This window comes from Pseudonaja textilis, chromosome 3 (genome assembly GCF_049901715.1).
Source record: "Pseudonaja textilis isolate UNSWEBS1 chromosome 3, rPseTex1.2, whole genome shotgun sequence".
NCBI classification, from domain to species: Eukaryota; Metazoa; Chordata; class Lepidosauria; order Squamata; family Elapidae; genus Pseudonaja; species Pseudonaja textilis.
In genome coordinates, this window is record NC_141992.1 from 68,994,157 (window position 1) to 69,008,113 (window position 13,957).

Genomic DNA, 13,957 nt, shown 5'->3' on the forward strand with positions numbered 1-13,957 from the left:
TCACTCTTTTCCTGGGATTCTAAGGATCCATCTTTATAGGTAATAAAGTTTATTCTAAAAGGCCACTAAGTTTGACCCCATACTCTAAATGTAGTCCTCACCAGGGTGCTGCTACCAAGGTTCTTGTTCTAGTATTTACTAGATTTTTATGAAATATCACCTCTCTCAATTATCAGCTCAATTTGACAGTAATGATCTCTTGCTCATTATGAAATGCAATCCTAGGCGGCATTAATAAAGAGATAGAATCAAGATCACATGAAGTTTAAGTACCCCTTTACAAAGCCTTAATATGGCCATACTTGGAATACTTGGCATCCAGTTTTGGTTACCACAATACAAAAAAGGTGTTCAGACTCTGGAAAAAAGTGCAGGGAAGAGCAACAAAAGGATTAGGGGGTAGAGGCTAAAACATACGAATAATTGGGTATGTCTAGTCTGATGAAAAGGAGGACTTGGAGAACATGATAGCACTGTTTCAATATTTGAGGGGCTCCTAGAAAGACGAGGAGGTCAAACTATTTTCCAAAGAACCAAAAGGCAAGACAAGAAACAATGATTGAAAACTAAGGAGAGAAGCAACCTAGAACTAAGGAGAAATTTGCTAACGGTGTGGGCAATTAACCAGTGGAATAGCTTGCCTTTAGAAGTTGTGGGTGCTCCGTCACTGAAGGCTTTCAAACAAAAAAAAAGACTGGAGAACCATTAGTCTGAAATTATATGGGTCTCCTGCTTGAGCAGGGGGTTGGATCAGAAGATTTCTGACCCATCCAACTCTGTTACTCTACGTTCTAAATCAGTCAAAAATGCTCAAATTTACAAACAAGACACAAATCACTGAGATAATCCTTCCAGGGAAAGGATTTTGATTACTTGCTACATCTATGTCATTTGTACTTCTTAAATACAGTTTTCACTCTTCTGTGGTGACTCTTGTATTTGTACCAAGCAGCCTATCACAACTGCACCTTCTAACTTTTTAAATGCTAATTAGCTATGTCCAGGAGGTGCTATTGGACCAGATCCAGGGAGCCAAGCCTTTATCAAATTTTTGGTTTGACTATAAGTGCATTCAAAGCTAGGACCAGTTTTTAGAAAATACAGAATTCCCCATTCAAATCATTCATGAGATTTGAAAAGAAAAAAAAGTACAAAGCTCTGTTTAGAAGGGAAGAAAATAGAGACCCAGGAAGGTAATTGGCAGACATTCTTCTACATTATTGATGAAAAGAACCCTACTGATTTATGATGATTTCTTGCAAACCCTACCTCCCTTTTTCCACAAAACCTCCATTGAGTCTCACCACCTGATTACTCCTGAGATGTAGGCCAAATGTTTCCATACTCTGTTCAGCAGTGCGCCAAAGACTATGCCATTTTGGGGTCTTTTTCCTGGTGCCTTAGCAAAACAATCCCTCATGTTTTTGCTGGAGCCTTCTAAATTCGTTTTACAACTTTAAGATGGCAATGCAGTCAGAGATAATCTGATACAGACAGAATTTTTAAAGGCAAAGTTGGATTGGTCAGCTTTAGTCCTGGCATCCTGGTCACAAGTTTGGATTCTTCCTTTGTGATTCCCACAGATTGACGAAGGTTCATCATAATCACAAGCGAACAAAAAAAATGGGATATGAAAGAACCCAACCAATTTCTAACATGTAGATTGTATAATATAGAGGAGGAGAATTGATCCAGTTTCAGGAAAGGGAAATGGCTTACTCTTCATATTACAGAAGAATACATTACTCCATGAGTTTTGTTTATGTTGTCTTTATTGACTTGGCCTTTGTTGGCCTTTGACCAGATCCCTTCAACTTTAGGAGAATTTAACTGCTATGGCCCTTCAGAGAAGCCTTGATGTTGACACAGTGATGATTGTGTGATTGTATTAAATAAAAAGACTTACTACTCCTGCTTATCTTGTTCTCACTATAGGCACAAATTTTAAATTTGTGCATTAATTTGTTGCATTGATGTCAATTTATTGTTGACATAAATTCTTGTGAAGGCAGTCCTTATTTTTGGTTGACAGAGCATACGTGTTTTGTGTACTTTCAGTTCTTAGTAAGATCACTATGAATAAATGTTTAACATTTTGTCTTATGTGTTGTAATCACAGCATTAATTTGACAGATTAAATAAATTATTTCCCTTTCACCAAGAAACATTTATTTTCTAAAGAAGCTTTTTGATCTGTCTAGTCAGACATTAACAGTCAAAATATACACTTGGATCATTAATGCATATTTGTATGTATTAATTTATTCACTCAATTTGGCTGCCACCAGTCTCAAACCTGCATTAATGTATTGCATAATTATTGTCAGAAATTTCTATCTTCCTATATGCAAAGTTTTGGATCAGTTCCCTATAAAGTTACTTGCATAAGCTTTTCCTGCCCCACAAATAGGCTGCTGTTATTCTGGATGTGCTGTGATATAAAACTCAATTTGCTGCAGGCCCAATACTTTATTTCCTTAAAGCACAAACTACTTTCTCTCCTAAACTCACCTATCTGGGGACTAGAAGAGAAAATGTTGGAAGATATTTCAACTTTAATTAGCACTGTGTTTTTAAGCTAGAAGTGAAATAAAAAGGCAAGATACATATTTTCCAATTATAAATGCACTTCCTAGAAAGTAGACATTTAACATAACTAGATCTACTTTAGAGTAAACATGTAGCATTTTATGGTTTGTTTGTTTCAGCAACGCAGTTCTTCTGTCTTAATCCTAATGAAGCCCTATTAATGTTTCTTTCCCATGTTATTAAAAAAAAGAATTTTCTAAATTGGTTTACGTTGTGTACTATTTTTCTATGAAACTGATAGAATATTTTTTCCCTCCAGTACTAATGTCATTAACTGTTCTGGTTGGAGTAGAGTAGATGTAAAATACAGCCTAGATTTAAAAAGAATACAGATAGTCCTTGATTTCCCACAGTTCATTTAGTGACCATTCAAAGTTAGCCGGACAACCAGCTAAATATGAGCCAGCAGTGTGCAGCAGCAGCCAAAAAAGCTAATGCAATCCTAAATTGCATCAACAGAGGGATACAATCAAGATCAAGTGAGGTACTAATACCACTCTATAAAGCCTTAGTAAGACCACATCTAGAGTACTGCATCCAGTTTTGTTCACCACATTATAAAAAAGATGTTGAGACTCTAGAAAAAGTACAGAGAAGAGCAACCAGGATGATTGGGGGACTGGAGGCTAAAACATACAACGAATGGTTGCAGGAACTGGGCTTGGCTAGTCTGGTGAAGAGAAGGACCAGGGGAGACATCATAGCAGCCTTCCACTATTTGAGGGGCTGCCACAGGGAGGAAGGGGTCAAGCTCTTTCCTAAAGTGCCTGTAAGCCAGACAAGGAATGATGGATGGAAACTGAACAAGGAGAGATTTAACCTGGAAATAAGAAGAAACTTTCTAACAGAGAGAACAATCAACCAATGGAACAGCCTGCCCTCAGAAGTTGTGGGAGCGCCATCACTTGAGACCTTCAAGGAGAGATTGGACTGCCGTTTGTCAGAAATGGTGTAGGGTCTCCCGCTTGGGCGGGGGGGTTGGACTAGATGACCTACAAGGTCCCTTCCAACTCTGATTATCTGTTATCTGTAAGTTACAACGGCACTGAAAAAAATGATTTATGATTGTTTTTCACACTTATGATGGTTGCAGCATCTTCATGGTCATGTGATCAGAATTCGGCCACTTAGCAACTGACTCATATTTATGGCAGTTGCAGTGTCCCAGAGTCATGTGATCTCCTTTTGAGACCTTCTGACAAGCAAAGCCAAAAGGGAAGCCAGATTTATTTACCAATTTAATTACTAACTTAACAACTGCAGTGATTCACTCCACATGTGTGACAAGAAAGGTCATAAAATGGGACAAAACTCACCAACAAACGTCTCACTTGGGAACAGAAATTTTGGGCTCAGTTGTGGTTATAAGTCAATGATTACCTTTACTCGGCATAGGCAAGAGACAACAAGCGGACAACATTGTCAAAGTAGTTCAAGTACAAATGTAAGGCTATAACAAAATGTAGGTTACAGAGTTATTTGCTGGTTGGAAGCCTGAATCAAATGAGCTACAGTATGATCAAGGGCCATAGGATCTGATACAACAATTCTGCCATTGTTCGTGTTTCAGCTTTTTGCATCTGGATATTGACTATGTAGCATAGTCTTCATTTAAGGAGGACTTCTTAGCCAGAGCTATAACATCAGATCTAAAAACAAAGAGACTCAAATGAAAGTAAAGTAACCATTAAATCTATCTCTAGTCAGCAGGAAGAAATAACAAAACATTATTAGATTTTACATCATTAGGGGAAAATAAAATATTTTAAAAAAATAATTGACATGTTTGGACAGTAGATAATATTTTCCAAATTCACCATAATGAATGAATACATAATGGGTATTCTAGAGAAAGATCTAGCGTTAAAGCAATTTAAGTGATATGATTTTTTATAGCCAATTAAACAGAACATTGCATTGAGTTTATGCAACTTTGTTAGGGGTGGGTCCACCCTGTGTTTTCTGCCTTTTAAAAAGGCTTTGTGGTTTGTGCACATATTGTGTTGCCCGTTTTGAAAACCGAACTATTAGTATATAAATGTACACTTACATTTGCATTAACTTTATTTAATGACATTTTTCAAATTTGTATTGTTTTCAAAGGAAAGGCCATACTCTTTTTGGCATTCTAAATTATACTAAGACACCGGGGGGAAGTCGAAGACTTCGGTCTAATATTCTGGAACCTCTGATTGATGCTGATAGCATCAACACAAGATTGGATTCTGTTCAAGAGCTCCTTCAGGAAGAGGAATGCTTTTTTCGTCTTCAGTCAGGTAAACAAATTCTGCTTTGTAAAAGGAATAAAATAGTTTATAGTTAGATTGGTGCAGCCTACAGGGAGTCATTGGCTTACAACAGTTCATTTAGTGACTGTTCAAAATTGCAGCAGCACTGAAAAAAATGACATTTGATCGTTTTTCACACTTATGATCATTGCAGCATTCCTCTAGTCACGTGATCAAAATTCAGGCACTCAGCAACTGACTCACATTTATGACGGTTGCAGTGTCCCAGGGTCATGTGATCATCCTTGATGGTCTTCTGACATGTGAAGTCATTGGGGAAACAAGATTCACTTAGCAACTGCATGACTAACTTAACAGCTGCAGTGATTCATTTAACGATCGTGGAAAGAAAGATCATAAAATGGGGCAAAATTAATTGAACAAATATCTCACTTAACAACAGAAATTTTGGGCTCAATTGTGGTCGTAAATCAAGGACCACCTGTATCGTACGTTAATTTTCAAATCTTCTGAATGTATTAGTTTATAACATTAATAAGTTAGCATTGTAAATAAATTACCCAAATGTAATAAGTTAGCAAGTTAAATATAGGACAGGGATTTTTAAAAATTATTTTACCTATGTTTAATTATAGCCTCAAGAACAGCCAAACAAAGAAATACAAGAGGCTCAGTAAATAAAAGGATCAAATTATGAAAAAATCCAGAGACAATAATGAAAAGGAGGTATCAGAGAATTTCAGAAAGGATTTTACAGCCTTCTTGTACAATTGATCATGTAAAAGAAAAGTGATTACTGTATAATCACAGGAGCAATGAAAATTTTCAATTGCCATTGGGTATATAGCGAACATTTTAATAGCATACGTGATATAGATTCAACTTCTCTATCTGAGCACAAGCAAGTGCAGGAATTTAATCTATCTGACTAATTGTCATCCTCATTTGGTAGTATACCTGTTCATGTCAAAGTAAAATATCTCCAATGGGAGCATTAAATATTTAGACCAAGGAACAAGGGAGCGATTGCACTGTAGAAAAATATGGAAAATACTAGCTCTATCAGTCTGAATATCTAAATCCCAAATTCTCTGCTTCAGTTCAGCCAGAGTTTAATCAAAGCCAAGAGCAGAGAGTGCTGACAAGTAAGGGCTGCCGTACACCAAATCATTGTTAATTTGTCTCCTTAGGGTAGATCTAAACCTAACTGGTTAATGTGAGATTCGCTCACATTAGACTTCCATGAGCCAGAATTTATGCCAGCCAAATTGGACCATTATGTGCACGATCAAAAGGAATTATTTATATCTGTAAAAAAAAAAAAAGGGGTAGCACAGTGGCCCACATACAGAATTTTATTTTTATTTTATTTTTTGACAAAATTAAATGTTTACCAAGGCTTTTGCAGTTCATCAATTGAGAAATTCATTTTTTAACTTCAGAAGGTAAAACCTGGAGGTCATTCAGAGAGAGATTCATCAAGAAGCTGGACATGGGCTTTGTTGCCTTGGGACATAGTAAATTACCAAGAAAGTATGTAGTCCAAGTCTCTGGAGATTTGGTATTATTTTCAGAGTTAACTCTGGCTGGAAGTTGAGAAACAAAACTCCAAAACAGAGAATAATTTTTATTGATGACAGTCCATTGGATACTTTAGATTTTTCAAATTTGTGGGTTTTTTTCCCCCTTTAAAAGCTTCTTATAGTCCTTCTTTAAAGACTAAAATGTTTCATGTTAGGGAGAATCATTATATATATAGACATTTTTTAAAGCTAGAATTACATTTTGAGTCAAGATTGGATCAGTTGTTAAACTGATGTGAAGAAGATTGCTGGGCAGGCTAAGTATACTTTTGGACAAGAGTAATGACTCTTTGATAAGTAGAGATTATTTCATGGGGGTTGACTGACTGCATATGGATTGTTCTAGGAGAGTAGTTAATGGGGCAGCAAAAAACAGAAAAAGTGCCATGGACAGTTTACTAATCCAAATCAGTCTGTTTCCTGTCTGAAGGGATGAATCATTGAATGAGTCTTGAGCAGCTAGGTTCAATTAAATGAAAAGCAAATACACCCGTGTGAATGATATGTGATCATTCTCTGGACAAAGAGTGTAAAGTTGATGGAAAATATTTACAGGAAAGGGCGAAGATGTTTGTAATTAGTATGGTCAGACCTGCAGAACACAGCAATAGCACCAAAACAATCATCTCATAGTGGTATCTATGTCCATTGTCTTGCTTGACATTATTTCCTAACCCCACATCATGTTTATAAGATATTGTTATTTCATGGTGTAATTGGAGAAAGGAAAAAGGAAATGGAGGCAAATATTTTTACATTCCAGCAAATATGATTTCCACATGTACAGGAAACAGGTTCCATCTCAGTATTGATTATGTTATCACAAATCTAATTTCTGCTCTTTTAATAAAAAACATGAAACTTAAAATACACGTATCTTGAATTCAAAACATTTTGAACTTGAATAATTATGTACATGTGTATAAATAAACCCTAGAATTTAAGTTTAACTGGTTTGTGGATCGAACTAAAAGTTCTGTTTGACTTTTTCCCCCAGTTATAGGAAGATTTTTGGACACTGAACAATTACTTTCAGTTTTAGTACAAATTCCAAAGCAGGATACGGTATGTTTATAAATATTTTTATGGATTACATTTTTTTTATGGATTACATTATAAATATCTATGCATTATCTATCTCTATTGCTTATCTGTCTTAGGGAATTCTGTTCTCATAGTAAACACAAATCTTTTCTAAAAAGATTTTCAGATATGAATACACAGACATACATATATTGAGATATGGTATTTTTATCCTTTGCATTATGCTAGAAGTGTTGGATTCTCTATAATTTATTTATAAAAAAATTTAGCTTGGCAGTTATGATATTGCTATCTTCTAATATGCACAATAGAATTTAGTTATTTCATCTTCACTAAAGTAAATATATAATTTAGTTTTAATTACACAAAATTAAACTCTTAAGATTTTTTGTTTGTTTTTTATCAATAACCAAATGGCTAATTATTTAGTATTATATTGGATGACTGTAAAATTATCTATAATTAGTAGGAAATGAAATGAAAGTCTTTATTTAAAGACTCTACAAATCAGAAGAAATAGTTGTTGCTCAACTTGGAAACCATATCTCTCTTTTTTCCTTCCCCTTATTTCCTTCCCATTTTTCTTTAAAACTTGACAGTATGAGATTACCCAATGTTAATACTAGAGGGATGCACCGTAGTGTAACACTGCCAAACTAAACACCCTAAGAACGAACAATTTATAGGAGAAAGGAAATACCTTTTAACATTTTTTTCTAACATACATCTGGTTATTTTGCTTACAAGGAAAATAGTAATGACAGTTAAACACAAATAATTATGATAATAAACAGTATCTGTTTTCTACTATACCAACAATAATGTGATGTATTTTTAAAATAGGTTAATGCATCTGAGTCAAAGATAACCAATTTAATTTATCTGAAGCATACTTTGGAACTTGTGGAGCCTTTGAAGGTATTATATCCTAAAATATTATGTAAATGCCAATTATGGTTATAATTTCATTAATTCTTAAATCAAGGAATAAACACTATTAAATCAGAACTTTATACGCTATCGTGTTACTACACCAGTGGGAGGAATTGCTTTTCTTCTATTTAAAATATTACTATCATGCCACCCAGAATGTGATACAGCTAAGCTAAAGAGAAGATAATGGAGACACTAGGATATTACCTGATCCTTAAATATAACAAATATCTGTGTACCTAAATATACCCCAGTACATAGTCACACACTGAACTCTCAGATTGTCCAATCCCTGTATATTTATTTGCCGGACTGTGTATTCATTGCTTGAAGCTATCTAATAATCATGGGTTTATATATGTGTGCTCAAGAAGGCAGATTAAAAATAGGTGGAAGGAAATTCAGAGGGAGCATGTTTAATTTTTGCCCAAAGCATACCCAGGAACCTACAGGTGGTCCTCGATTTATGACCACAATGGAGTCCAAAATTTATGTTGTTAAGTGAGGTGAGTTTTGTTACTTGAGTTTTGTCCCATTTTATGACCTTTCTTGCCACACATGTGGAGTGAATCACTGCAGTTGTTAAGTTAGTAATTCAATCGGTAAATAAATCTGGCTTCCCTTTTGGCTTTGCTTGTCAGAAGGTCTCAAAAGGAGATCACATGACTCTGGGACACTGCAACTGCCATAAATATGAGTCAGTTGCTAAGTGGCTGAATTTTGATGACATGACCATGAAGATGCTGCAATGGTCATGAGTGTGAAAAATGGTGATAAGTCACTTTTTTCAGTGCTGTTGTAACTTTGAATGGTCACTAAATGAACTGTTGTAAGTCAAGGACTACCTGTACTTCCTTGTAGTGAAAATGGTAGAGCATAACTGCCTCTCCATAACTGCCTTTCCATAACCAGAGTATCATTTCCAGGCTGTCAAACTGAACTCTATTAGATAGCAAGAATAATCTGTTTTCCTCAAAATGATCATATGGAAAAGGCACATAATGCTTCAAAGGGATTTTACCAATAATATTGTTCATATATTTTCCACAGAAACTGGAAGTGGACTGGCTGCATATAGAGAATCTTTGATAGAGATTCTTTATAACTTTTAGAACCAATCTGTTATATACCGTATATACTCGAGTATAAGCTGAGTTTTTCAGTACATTTTTTGTGCTGAAAAAACCCCCCTTGGCTTATACTCGAGTGACAGATTCCCCTCTGAAAAAAAATGGTGTGGAGCTCCGGAACTGGGCAGCTACTTCCCTGCTTCCATGTTTCCTTTGCAACTTGTAAGCATGGGGGTAATAGGAAGCAGAAAAGTTCTTGCATGAGGATATATTGTTTTTTCTTTTTTTAACTGTTTTTTTTGGGGGGGAGAAGACCCACCGTCATGTGAGAATGCTCAGACACGAAATCTATCCGCCCGAAAATAAGTGTGTGTGTGGGGCGGGGGATTTTAACAGAGGGAAGACATAGGGAGAAGGCAAAAGCGACGGAAGAATCTTCAGGGGAAACTGAGGGGGAGACTCACCCTTGGTCCAGATGAGCCCCCTTCCCTGCCCCTAAGGAAGCAGAGGCAGCCATCAAGGGCAGGAAAGCCCCACTTCGTGGACTCTGTCCGTCCTCGCTCCCACCCACCCACCCACCCAAAGCCACAAAGTCCCCCAATCGCACAGCCCCGAATCGCCCTCCCCTCAGGGGGCAGCAACGATGTCCAGCGTTTCCCAAGACAAGAAGCTCCGCCGTGCAATGAAAGCGTGCTGGCTCTAGGCTCGCGGACTCAGAAAACAACGCAAGCCGCTACCACCACCTCCTCCTCCCGAGGAGACTGAAAGCAGCTGGGGCTAAGGAAACGAAGCCAAGCAGAGCCGAAGCCACCTCAGCTTGTGTTGTTTTCTGAGCCCACGAGCCTAGAGCCAGGGCTCTTTCATTGCACGGCGGAGCTTCTTGTCTCGGGAAACGCTGGGCGTCATTGCTGCCCCCTGAGGGCAGGGCAATTCTGGGCTGCGCGATTGGGGGACTTCGTCGCTTTGGGTGGGTGGGTGGGAGCAAGGACGTTGACTTTAAGCGCTGCCGACTGAGTGTTTCACAAATACCAGTGGGACCTCCATCCACCACCACCCCTCCCTCTTTTGCCTCCTCCTTCTGATCAATCAGGTTTTCTCAGTATTTGCTCACAGCTGCGTTTTCTCTTCTGCTGTGCCAGGCGTTGAACGCGGGGATTTCTGATTCCTCTTACATGCACGTGGATATGCCGTGGGGCATTTTCTTCCTCTCTCTCTCTCTCTCTCTCATTTTTGTGGTTAAATTTGCATGAATCAATTTTTAAAAGTGATTACTTTTTAAATTACTTGGTTGAAACTATTTAAGCCAATTTTTTTGTGCATGTATTTATTATACTGTAATTTTTATTTACTTATATTTTAAATAATTTTTAAAAATAAAGTTATATTTCTTTCCATCCAAACCTTAGTGAAATAAGATAGTAATACATTAACATTCCTCTACTCTTGTTTATAAATATTTTAATTTTATTTAAACAGGAAGCCTTAAAAAGCTATAAGACGCCATTGTTAAAAGCTTATTATAGTTCTTTGGAAGATAGCAGGTACTATAAATACAGTTTTATATCTAACATTTTACACCAGACAATAAAAATTAAAGTTACTATTCATTGTAATTGTTGGTATTACTCATGTCAAGAATATAGTAGTATTTAGATTTAAGTGTCATTATTAACTTGTTTTAAACATATCTTTCATAATGAAAGTGTAAGTAACTAAAGAATCCTGACAGAAATTGTATCATTTGAAGATAAATAGTTTTATAAATAATAATGAAAAATAAATATTGCATAAGGCAATTTAACATATATGAACATAGTGAGATTATAAAAATATCAGAGTTGGGATAAATTTTGATAGTTAATACATTGAAAATATAACCCTCAATTATGTATACTTTCTCTAGGTTTGGAATCATTCTTGAAAAGATTAAAACTGTTATTAATGATGATACAAGATACACAAAAGGATGTTTGAATATGAGAACTCAAAAGTGCTATGCGGTGAAACCTAATATTAATGAATTTCTTGATATAGCACGAAGAACGTACACTGAAATTGTGGATGATATAGCTGGTATGGGAAGTCAATTTAGAATAATAATTTATTAGAAAATATTTGTTTGTTTATTTGTTTCTTTATTATTAAATGTACTTGCCACCAACTCACCATGGGGCTGGCTTACAACAACAGAAAGTCAAATTACAAAACATGTAAATTTAACAATAAAAATAAATAGTACAGCAATATATACGCTTTAATAATTTACAATATAGTGCAGAGTATTAGTGCATACAGAAATATGTTCCTTATGAATAAATATATGAATGTATATTTAAGGAAATGTAGTCTTAAATTTTAAGTGTTTATGTCAAATAAGAAAATTATTTACAGATTGTAAAATGTTATTCACATTGGACAACATCTCCTAGAATATTCTTCTTTCATGACCATTTTGAAATAAATAGGAATTGTCTCATTGGTCCTATGCAACCAAAGGTTTAATAATTTCTTTATATTTATTAGCCAGCTGACAAATGAAAAAAGTGATATCAGAAAGAAGCAAGTATAGAACAGGTGATAGATATGCAATATAAGAATAGAATAGAAAGGAGAGTTACGTGTGAGATAAATTGGTTTTTTATAGATCATGACAGAGCTAGTGTATGAAACAAGAATCTCTACTTGTGGCCTTCTAGGTCATATTGTATCGGTTCTCCCTTCCTCCCTCCCTCCCTCTCTCTGTTTCAAATGTATTTGTGGGAAAGGCCTAATTATTCTGTCTTCTTATAGATGTATAAAAATGTCATGATTTTCACCATACTGATTAGTTTTAGTGCCCATACAGTGTGGTTGACTGTCATAACCAAAATATTTATTTATACTTTGCAATTAAGGAATGATAACACAACTTGCAGAAAAACATAACCTTCCTTTGAAAACAAGTTTTAGTTCAGCTCGAGGATTTTTTATCCAGGTGAGTGCTGATTGTGCAGCAGTACACAATGGTCAACTTCCTTCAGAATTTACCAAGGTAAGCAATTTGAAAATGTTGGATCTCGAATCTATTATTTTATTTTTATTTATATGATTTTCATCCTGTATTTAGTATTTTATAAGTAACTCAAGGCAGCAGACATACATAATTCTCCTTCTTCCTCCTATTATTGCCACAATAAAAAATAAAAAAGCCTAATCTCTCTTGAAAAAAATATACAGCACAGATAAGTGATTACCTATCAGCTCAAAATCAAATCCCACAACTACCACAACCACTACCTCAACTACAATCACAACTACAACCAAAAATAACCACCAAACCACAGCCACAAACAATTACTATCCCATCAAATAATTCCACAAATAATATCTCCTTACTCATCAAAGACATCATTGAATGTGAACAGAAACATCCAAATGCCATCTTATTTGGTCTCAAAGACACCAACGAATCAGATGACATCACCAAAGTTTGCAATATCATAAGCAACTCAAATACAACAAACATCTCTCCTGAAGATATCATTGAAATAACCAGAGATGGCCCTGAGTACAAATACAATGACGGCTCTGTGGCCCCAAGATTTTGTAGAGTTGTTTGCAAAAATGAGTCCAGCAAACGTATATTCATTAATACAATAAAAGCCATTGCAAAATCTAATCCCACCCATAAAAAACTTCGCTCAAGACCAGACTTATCCATACTGCAAAGAATCCACTCCCGTGAACTCCGCACAGAACTCAAAAACTGCCCAGACAATGGAGAAAAGGATCTATACACTGACTACAGAGCTGATTGCATCAAAAGAAAGTCACACAACCCACAACTCCGCATCCAACCCCACCCCATCCAATCCAACATCACTCAAAACTAGGCACGCACGCCCCTAACTACCTCTATTCCAACCACAGCTGACCTTAAATGCAAGCTACTCAATGCAAGAAGCCTTGTAAATAAAATACCTGAATTTCTCCTCTTACTAAATACAGCTAAATTCAACATTATATTTGTCTGTGAAACATGGCTCAACGCATCTCTCCCTGACTCCATTACTACAGTAATAGACTATCATGTTTACTGATCAGATCGTAAAATCCGTAGAGGATGTGGTGTTGCTATCTTCTATAAAAAGTCCCTACATCTAAAAAACATCCAAGTTACCCAGGGGCTTGCTATTCCTGAGACCATCGTCTGTGAACTGTCCTTAAATATCATATTTCAGTTCTTACTATGTTACAAAGCCCCTGGTTATGACATCGAAATGCAAACAAGTTAAATACACTACTAACATGGGCAGCATCCTGCCCACACGCCTTTATCTTTCTTGGTGACTTCAATCTACCTCATATTAACTGGACCCTTAACGAACCCGTACAACTGAACCCACACATGCAACCTTCTACAATGTAGTAACAAATCAGGGACTAGAACAACTTGTAATCAACAACACGAAACTTAACAACTGCCTCAATCTCATCTTCTGCAATAGTT

The 13,957-nt window shown here is 36.1% G+C and overlaps 1 protein-coding gene across 1 annotated transcript in view; it reads left to right on the forward strand.

Moving 5' to 3' along the window:
• Positions 1–13,957, forward strand: part of MSH4 (mutS homolog 4) — a 53,882-nt gene that overhangs the window by 24,882 nt on the left and 15,043 nt on the right. The window contains exons 7-12 of the mRNA XM_026700080.2: positions 4,693–4,865; positions 7,419–7,486; positions 8,309–8,383; positions 10,945–11,009; positions 11,372–11,541; positions 12,363–12,499. Of these exons, the coding sequence (XP_026555865.1) occupies positions 4,693–4,865; positions 7,419–7,486; positions 8,309–8,383; positions 10,945–11,009; positions 11,372–11,541; positions 12,363–12,499 (688 nt within the window). The remainder of the gene's footprint in view (positions 1–4,692; positions 4,866–7,418; positions 7,487–8,308; positions 8,384–10,944; positions 11,010–11,371; positions 11,542–12,362; positions 12,500–13,957) is intronic.